General features: G+C 30.0%; 1 protein-coding gene across 1 annotated transcript; it reads right to left on the bottom strand.

The window, feature by feature from the left end:
* Positions 1-2342: 2342 nt before the first annotated feature.
* Positions 2343-2762, bottom strand: LOC128292618 (glycine-rich protein 5-like). Its single transcript, XM_053027481.1, has one exon. The coding sequence runs from the start codon at positions 2760-2762 to the stop codon at positions 2343-2345; it is 420 nt and encodes a 139-aa protein (XP_052883441.1).
* Between the last annotated feature and the right edge of the window lie 7900 nt (positions 2763-10662).

Genomic DNA, 10662 nt, shown 5'->3' with positions numbered 1-10662 from the left:
AACATGTACTCATATTGGCATGACACTATTTGTTTTTATGTCATGTTAACAAAAATAAAAATTATAAAACATTCAGCAAAAATTGATATTCAAGAAAATTATAAATGATTTATAAAAGTTAAAAAAATCAAGTACACGTAAATTACTATGTAAGCTATCATGTTTAACAAATTAATGATTTAATCAATATTTCCATTAAATCAATATTGCTGATTAAATTTATCTCTTTTTAATGTGTTGAGAGTCAATTTTAACTAAAAAATAAAGAGCATATATAAATGTCATCATCATACATTAATACTACATTTTTAATCCAAATCACTAATATTATTTGAAAATTTCATTAGTCCATTGACTTGACACAGGTTTTCGTAAAAAACCCAAAATCCAAAATGCAAAACTGTCTTGCTAATTAAAAGCTGAAATTATCAACCAACCGGCAATAATGGATCCTTATTTATTATCATTTTATGTATACGTGATACTTGTTAATATAATATTGTTATCATACCCTTTTAAAGAGTTTTATAATCATAATTTGTATTGATGGTGATAGATTCGAAATGATAAAGAGGAGGATAAATTATCTAAGATTTGATTTTTTTGTGCATTACTGATATAGTAGATCTTTGGGGATTTTTTTACAGTTTTTTCTTAGTTCATCAGTGTTTATCAACATGTTGATTTGATGATGACAATGCTATGATGCAAATTTTAACAATTTGATTATGTGGATGCATCTCTAATTTGTTTCTGAATTTTTTCGATATTGTAGTTATTGTCAAATTAATTTTTACTCTTTTTTTTAATATTCTATAAATATGAAATTTGCACCTTAATTTATAAAAAATTATTTATTGTGTATATTATCTGTCATATCTATATAATATTGTTCACAATTGATATTAATAATAGTATTTTCTTCACAAAATATCAAACCTGGAGAATAAAGTTTGTATTCAAATTATATCATTCTTACCTGGGTAATCTATAATGTGAAAATAATTTTAAATGTGGAAAAAGTTCAATCTCATCATTGTCAATCAATTTAATGTGGAAAAAAGGTTTAATCTCATCATTGTCAACCAATTTCTTTTCTTTTTGCCGAGATTAACTCATTAAAGTTTAATTGTATGAAATAGTGACAGCACGTCGTCTTTATTATTTTTTAAATAGTTTAATGTCACATTAATATTTTTATCTTAAAAAATTAAATCTAAATAAAAATCCTAAAATTCAGGATAAAATTATTAATATGATATTAAATTATTGAAAATAAATAATATTACTATTTCATACAATATTTTCTCTTAAAATCCAACCACATTATTTGTGTCCATGTTGATCAATTACTTAAATGCCAAAGAAAATTAATGACAAAAATATATTTAGAAAAAACAGAACAATATGTTGATTCCTTTAGCATTGGTTTCGCATTCAACTTTATTTTTTAACATTTAAATTTTATTTAATTTATCAAATACTTCTCAAATGGATGGAAATTAAGTTTTTTTAATTTTATTTACGTGACATATATGTGGATTGTCACTTAGATGAAATATAAAGATTTAATTAATTTTTTAAATTTTAAAATTTTGAAAAATATTTTTGTAGATTTAAAATAATCAAAATTATTAAAAATATAAAAATATAATTTTAAATATTTTAAATTTTAAAAATTTATTAAATATTAACTTGTTATACACATAGCAATTCACATGTATGATACAATTTTCATTCAATTAGGTAATTTGACAAAAAATATAAATTTAAGAATTAAAAAGGCAAAAGAAATTAATGAAGAACTAAAATAACATTTTTATAAATTTGAAGAAGGGTGAAATAAATTTGTTAACATTTTTACATGATACTTTCTTACCATTTAACTCATTCTTTTCTTCTTGTATTGAGGTTTTGAAATAATCAGAGATTACCCTTCAAAAAATAACGTGACACCCTATTTGCGTCGAGAGAGGCGACAATAATAGCAAGTCTTAAAAGAAAAGGATAGGGGAAACTTCAAATGTTAACACAGGTTATTAACTACTAATTATTTCTTATTGTTTGTTGGTAGGACTTAAAAAAAAATTATTTTATTAAAATGTAGTGTTGTTCGGAAAATGAATAAATACAAGTTAATTTAAAAAGCCACTGATATAAATTAGTAAACTTTATTACATTTGTAATATTGTTCCAAGTTATTCACTTTTAGGCTTTTCATGTTACAATTACACATATAATGGCAGCCAAGTAGTACAAGTAATGCACGCACAAATTTATAATAACAAAGTTACTGCAATGCCAAGCAACAGTATCGGTACTTAGCTTCACAGGTATTAAACTCACGGTATTCCGCTTCCGCCTCCAAATCCTCCTCCATATCCTCCGCCAAACCCACCGCCATTTGAACCAGCACCTCCCCCACCACCACCGCCTCCACCTCCTCCTCCGCCACCAAGCCCTCCGTTTCCAGACCCAAACCCACCTCCAACTCCACCCCCAAAACCATATCCAGCACCTCCTTTGCCACCCCCACCTCCACCACCACCGCCACCGCCACCACCACCTCCCCCACCACCTAAGCCGCCACCAGCACCAGGCCAACCGAATCCACCACCAAAACCAGGGATATAGGGGAAGAACGATTTACTCTCACCAACCGCATGCACTTCCTTTTCACTCACTAGCTTCCTACCATCAATGCAACCGCAAAGAAAAAGAACACCAACAAGCACGAAGACAGAAACCCTGCAGACAGTCATCGTTTATACTAAGAATTGTTATAAATATTTCACAACGTGCAATGAGAAAAGTACTCAGAATGATAGAACATTTATATAGATGTCCGAGAAGTAAAACTGAGTATAAAAAAAATTGCCTGCAAGGTTAGGGTACTTAAAAAGGTGAAATAGTAAATAGTAAAATGCCTCCAATCATCAATAATCCGTGCTGAGACATGGAAGTTAATATAGCCAGCTGCGCGTAGGGAAAAAGAGACCCACCACTCGAAGCGTTGATTTTGGTCTTTGGATCATTGAATGAAATAATTGAATGAAATAACTGGCTATTGCTCTTTTTTTAATTCAACGTTGAAGACCTTCCATCATCTAACTTTCTCATTGGCAATCTTATCAAATTTAATTGGCCTCACTTTGAGGTCCCAACAGTTGTCACCATGACGATTATCTTCTACGTCCCAAGCATTACAAAGAACCAACCATATGGTTACATTCTTTGGATTAAGCTAATTAACAACGCCGACCAAAAACAAACGGCCAGAAAACAGTTAAATTGTACTGTTCCATTAAAATCAACCTGGCCCTTAACATTAAACTCCAATCCCGTCTTGCCCTCCCTTTTCTCTTTCGTATCAAACTTTTCGGTGGTTACACTAAAATTCTTCCACTGAATTAAATGAATTTGTTGGTTCAAAATTAAAATTCATCTTCACGAAACAGAAATGAAGAAGTACCCAAAATCTGGTGTATCATCAGCACTTATATGTTGGCTGCCGACTCTTCGCATCATGAGACCAGAAAAAAGAAAAGTTCGGATGATCCCCTTCTCTGGTATCCAGGTCAGAAAAGAGGATAGAAAAAAGGTTCCTTTGGCACACGTGAATCAAGCCTGGTTTTCAGCCTTTGGAATGGTGCTTTTGGTCACCGTTCGTCATAATTGGAGGTAGCGGCAGGTGTTAACTGTTAAGGATTAACTGTCTGTCTCGTTGGATGGTTAACATGTATATATACTTCGGGAACCAATAAAGGAAACCAAAAAGACAATTGATATACCTGCTACGACGTCCGTTTATTTGCATAGCTTTAGGCAAGTGTAATAGAGTTCACTTATGCCTGTTGAGTCGAGTAATATGGAATTTAATGTCCTCTTAAGTAAAGCTATCAGATTCTAGTTTTGTGGATAGAGAAAACAACACTATCTCTCCTTTAGGGATCTGATTTGGCTCGATGTCAGGAGTTGATATAACTATTGGACACCAGAGCATCAGACCCCAAAAAAAGAAAAATTCATATACGGGGTCTTAGCTTTCCTCAGCGTAAACACGGGCTGGGAAACTTTTGATTTCAGAGATAGACGCATTGAAAAATCAGATATATTGCGTCTGCCGCTTCCTGATGGATCAGCTAAGCCAACCTGCAGCACCATTGCTATCCTTGTGTGTAATAAATCGATAATTAAAACCATCCACTTAAAATGCCCCTCCTATTTAGAGCTGAAAGCATATACCATATAGATTCAAAGATAATAATCAAAACAACAATTCAAGGCTTGAAGATGTCATTTGGACGCAGACTTTACGGGCATTGTTAAAGAATAAAAAGTAAAAAAATCTTCAGACGAAGGGTCAATTTGTGGGCACTTTCGGCAGCGGAGAAGTCACAATTTTGCAACTTTTAATTTGGACAAATAGGCAGGCCTTTTTGGATTCTCTATTCAGTATTTAGGGCCTTGCTTTACCATAATGGGCTGATTCCGGGTTCTCGTAATTTCAAGCATGACTCTTTGACATGTGCAATGAGAGATGGTTGATTTGTTTCACTACACATTATTTTACAAATTAGAAACAGCACTATGGAAATGCTTCACGAACTTTCAATTGTTTCAACCAAAACATGAGTTTGCATAAATGGATTAATGTTGGGTGCATGTTTCAACCACCATACGGATTAATATATATAAATAAGATAACACCGCATACATGTTATATTCACTCTCAAACTAAAAGAAAGAACCAATTCCCAGTATCTGAATCAGCTCAACTATGTAAAGAATTAGGGAAAATCAGCACAAAATCAAAGTGTTAAAATTCAACAAAATGATTCAAAATAAAACAATATTCTTGTAGAATTTTAAGCTGGTTGAGGAGATAATAGATTTTAGTTTCATAATTTTATATCTTAAAAAGTACTTCTAGCCTGTATATATACATAGGTTTATAATTATATTAATCAAAATCCAAGTTTTTACCTCAAACAACTTCTGTTATTTCATAAAATTACTGCTGATATTGTTCCAATTACAGTAATTGTTTCATCAATTTCGTTTAGTTATAGGCAAATAGAAGACTACGTATATTGTGGCATGTCAAAATAAATAATAATATAGTAAAACTAAGTGTCTTATACTAACGTCGTACTCGCTTTACCTTACTATATTAGACATTCTATAAAAAAGAATATAATCATAATCGGTGTAGGTTGCGAAATGAATAAAAAAGTTTTTAAAAGAAGCAAAAATGAAAAAGGGCTTCCATGGTGCGTCAATGCTGTATAGTCAATGTTGTCCACTCCATTATTGCAGCGTCCTGTTTTTCAGTGTTTAGAAAGACTAATATTTAAAAAGTGCATCACTATAATAACATAATTCTGTTTTTTTTTCCGTTAATTTTGAAAAGAGTAACTTTTTCCCGGCCTCCGTATCCAAAATGATCAATACAGCAGATTTAGCACAAAATAACTTTTCGATTATTTTCAAATTCCATCTCTTACAAAAATTTAAATAATTTAATTTTTATTAATTTTAAAAGTAGATAATTAATTATAATATTAATATTTTTTATTAATTTACATCATTTTAATTGGTGTAATATCAAATTTAACACTTAATATTTATATGCTATATATAAATGTTAATTGTGTGTATAAATATTAAGGATAAATTTATTAAATAAATAAATTGATAAAATGTCTAAACTTTAAATATTAAATTTGTTATTATACCAACAAAAAATATGTATAATTGATGAAAATATTAATATCATGATTATTTGTTCTTGATTATTTATTTTTAATTTGATAATATTAAATTATTGTAATTTATTTAAAGAGACTAATTTATTTAATATCTAAATTGAGAATAAGAAAGAAATGTTTTCACCAATAATATAATAAATTAAAAACCAAATAAAAGGCGAGTACCGAGTACCATGGACCTGCCCATCCGTATATTGTATCTCATGTATTTTTAAGATAATTCTATAAATAAAATGTAGTACGTCTATTAAAAGTATTTATGATTTTGTACGTTTAAATATATTATGTTATTTATTGTTTGCTATTATTTTTGCATTACGCTCAAAATTTGTTGGAATTGCACCTGTTTATAGAAAGACAATGCAGTGTTAATAAATAAATGTGGGTAGGGTGAGAAGAGAACATTTAATTATGTGGAAAATAACATCGATTTTAATATTAAATTTGATCATTAATTAGATTGATGTAAAATTTTAAATTCGGATTTGATTTAGTCTAAAAAATGAATTTAAAATTTTATTTTAATTCAATCTGAATTAAAATATTAAGCTTAAATCGTTCATATTAATTTGTTTATATTATTTTTATTTAAAATAGTTTTATATTTTATTCAAAATTTCAAATTTCTCAAGTAAACATTTAACAAGTGATTTAACTCATGATCAAATCTATCTAATAGTCTGACTCTACAATTAAAATTAAAACGAGTAAGAAATTATTGTACTGAATTAGGTCACGTCAAATAAAAACATAGTTAAGCTAATGCTATGGCTCTAATTAATTGATAGTGATGTGTGAAAAATGCATGCATCCTTTTACTAACCCCAAAGGTCATATGGTTTTAGTTGCCATGACAACATAAGATTCCTCAAAGATTAAAGAAATCGGTGCATCATAGAACAATATTACAGTAATCATCATTTACCATTACTTAATCAAAAGGAATGGTGATAAGTATAATATTAACTTATCTTTAATATGATTCTGGCATACAAACAAAAGTATATATATACTGTATAACTTCACAACCTATGGACCGCCAACCACAACTAGTGCATTTAAATGTCCTTTCGATGCATCACCAGCCGCCAGGTCCACACGTGATTCAACTTTTAATAAAGATTACTTTCAGCCAAGTTGGGACTTCCACAAGTTTCTTTCCCCAAGGTAGAATTTCGATTTGCTAATCATATTATGCATGAAAATTAAGATTCCATCTTTATATTTGTAATTCTTTATTTTATTATAATATAATCGTTTACTTGCATAAAAAATTTGATTTAAGTCAAATAAATATGAATGTTACTGTTTTATGTAAATACATTTTTCCTTTTCTTATTGAAGTAATATTAAAATTTTAAATTCATTTTAAAATTATAGGACCAACGGTTCTTTTTCTTTTATGTATACAAAGGGTCAACGTTGAATTCGTAGAAGGCTCCAAGCATAGATGACCGTCAATTTAGAATTAATGCTTTGTTTGCAGTAATAATTTTATATTTTATATTTTGTTGTGACTTCCAATCATTTTTGTTAAATATTTTGATAGCCAATGTAATAGGACTTGTCCTTTTCTTTTATAAAATATACCTTAAATCTCTATATTATTAAAATTTTAAATTTTTTTATTTTTAAAATTTTAAATTGTGTGGCTATGTAATTACATTCTACATTACTAAATATGATATAGATAATTATTTAATAAAATAATTATATTTTATTAATCTAACATTTTTAAAAATATAATTCACTGAAATTACAAGAAAGAGAACAATAATCACAAATTTCACTTAATTGCTCTGTAATTTTCAAACATATTTTTAATATTTCATATAAACAAAATTTTTAATATAATAAATATTGAATTTCGAGACCAATGGATGAAATTGATGTTGGAACACACCTTTTTTTGGGGTAAATTACACCAACAGTCACTCAACTTTGGGGTAGCTGACAAAACAGTCACCTAGATTTCATTTCAGTCACTCAACTTTTGAAAAGTTACAAAATAGTCCTTTTAACCATTTTTTGTTACAGACGTGACGGAAAGATGACGTGGCATTTAACAGTGGTTAGCTGTCATTTTAACAGTCATTTTTAACCCTAAACACCCCTGGGCAGTAGAAGAAGAAGACAAAAAAAAAAGAATAAGAGAATAAATAGAGAAGAAAAAGAAGAGGAGGAGAAGAAGAACTAAGAGAAAATGGAAGGAGATGAGACTAGTGCTCAATTGGTTGAGTCTGCTGCACCAAGGGTTCAAAAAAGTTTTGCTGATTTTAGAGGCTCTCATGCCGATTCGTCATTTGCTGCAACTTCTGTTATGTATATATATTCCTATCAATAAATACCTCTTTTCCTCCATTTTTTTCTTCTTCCTAAACTCTTTCTTTTCTTTCTCTTTTCACTTTCAGTGAAAATTTAGGGGATTCCACTACTGTTTTCCTTTCCTTGCATATGATTACATAAGATAACATAATCTAGAAAAGACTTAATTTCGCATCAGTAGTAGAAACAGTAGCAGCAGCAGCCTATGAAGAAACCGGCGAGCGAAGAAGAAGATATAGGGGCTTTATGCAAAGGCCATGGGGGAATGGGCAGCCAAAATACGTGATCCTCACAAAGCAGCAAGAGTTTGGCTAGGCACCTTTGATAATGCGGAAGCTGCCGCAATAGCCTATGATGAAGCTGCTTTGAAATTCAGGGGAAGCAGGGCCAAGTTAAATTTTCCTGAACTTGTAAGGCTTGTCCCTCAACCAATGCAAAACTTTCCCACTACCCAAACATCAGTTTCTAGTTCTCTAACAACCCGGTTTTTGTAACACCCCTAACCCGCTGCCAGAACAGGGTTTCGGAGCATTACTACCATTTACAGATCACTAAAAAAAAAATTAAATACTTACCGATTCAATGCATCATATTAATAAATATATTACCATTCAATCAACAGTTTGACACTTGTATAAGCATCAAACAGCAACATTGTTAGTATGCTTGAACATATCTCATATAAATTCAACATTGATATATCTATTTTCTCGACATATCGCACTTGAGTTTAATAATAGTCTCAACTTACATAATTTCCTTGTATCAACATATCAAATATAATCATTTATGTACATGTCATGAAACATATCATGCTCTTACCGTTTCTTCAAAAGTATATATCATTCATTATATCAATATTTCATGCTCCATCATTTCCATATATTTTATGTATATTTATTCCGGTAATAGCTTATATCAAACTTAACATAAATTATATTCCATGTACTTATACTTATTTCATTTATCTATCTTCATAATTATTTCATATAACCATTCGTCATCTGATACATATTACCTGAATATCAATTGTTCAACAGATGTTAGATCGTCTCCCATCCACGGTCTTATTTATCTTTGACATGATGCCATAGTGTCTTTCAACTATGGTCTTACTCATTTTCTGTCATGTTGCCATGGTATCTTTCAACCATGGTCTTGTTCATTTCATATCACGTTGCCATGGTATCTTTCAACCATGGTCTTACACATATCTTTCAACCATGGTCTTACACATTTCATATCAGGCTGCCATGGTATCTTTCAACCATGGTCTTACACATTTCATATCGAGAGCACACTCCCTGAACCTCATCTTTACAAAGGATTACCGGTCCAAGCTAAATCCTCAGTAATATAAACTCATAGAGTATTGTCGGATTACCGGTCCAAAGCTAAATCTCGCAACGACAATTACTCTAATGAGCTTGATCCAATTACCAGTCAAAGCTAAATTCAGACCTAATTCGGATTACCCGTTCGGGCTAAATCCATTTTACACGTATTCTTCGGGAGGGCTATATCAGAATAGGATCACCCGTCCGGGCTAGATCCTTTTTACCGTCAATTCCTTTTCAGAGATCCATCGAATTTTCCTTTCATTCAACTGGATTTATTTTCAATTTATATCGAGTATTATCAATATTTCATCAAATATCATGAATTGAACATTCAAATCATATTTTCATCACATAACCACATATTTCTAAGTATTTAAAATATAATTCAAGTTACACAAACTTACCTCATTGCTTGTTTGTGTTTATAATTTCATTAATTCGATATCTTTTCTTTTCCACGATTAAGTCTCATATTTGAGTCGTCCGGATCTTTATAAATAAATTTGATCATCATTTTCATTCATTTCATCTTCTAATGCATTTAATTAATGCTCTAGGCAAAATTACCATTTTGCCCCTAAACTTTTAATTAATGATAATTTCATCATTAGGGTCAGGAAAATAAAATTCTTGCAATTTAATCCTTATTTCCAGCTATTATTCTCATATATATTGATAACAGTCCATGAATTCTATAAAATATCGAATTTTCCATAATTTCAACACTTTTCAATTTAATCCTAAAACATGTTTTCCCCTGATCTTGAACTAAATTAATAATTTCATTCAATTTTGTAATTTAAATAATAAAATAATCCATTTCATGCAATTTGGTCATTTTTGACATTTTTACAAAATTACCCATAAAGTTTTACTTTTATTCAATTTAGTCCCTAAGCCTAAAATATGCAAATTAGCCATGCTTAATGAATATTCATATATGTTTTCCTCCTCCTCCTCTCCATTCCACATCCTTGATGTATGTAGCACACTTGTAAGTAACATTATCTATAATCTTTATTATTTACTTTTATGAATATTCAAGCTGTCCATCTGTGTCATAGTCACTGAATTATTTATATCTGGAGCTATAGGACTCCAAATTAATATCCTCTAATTTTCCCTGAAACTATACTTATATATCTTCTTATGATAAAATTTTCATAATTTTTGGTTTAGTCAATAAGTACAGTTTATTCTTTAAAGTTACCCCTATTCTGCTGTCT

This window comes from Gossypium arboreum, chromosome 5, assembly GCF_025698485.1.
Source record: "Gossypium arboreum isolate Shixiya-1 chromosome 5, ASM2569848v2, whole genome shotgun sequence".
In the NCBI taxonomy this organism is placed as follows: Eukaryota; Viridiplantae; Streptophyta; class Magnoliopsida; order Malvales; family Malvaceae; genus Gossypium; species Gossypium arboreum.
This window is presented reverse-complemented; position numbering and strand designations above follow the sequence as displayed.

Bases quoted from the DNA above. Each gene is read 5' to 3' on its own strand.
- LOC128292618 (XM_053027481.1), bottom strand. From the start codon at position 2,762: ATGACTGTCTGCAGGGTTTCTGTCTTCGTGCTTGTTGGTGTTCTTTTT.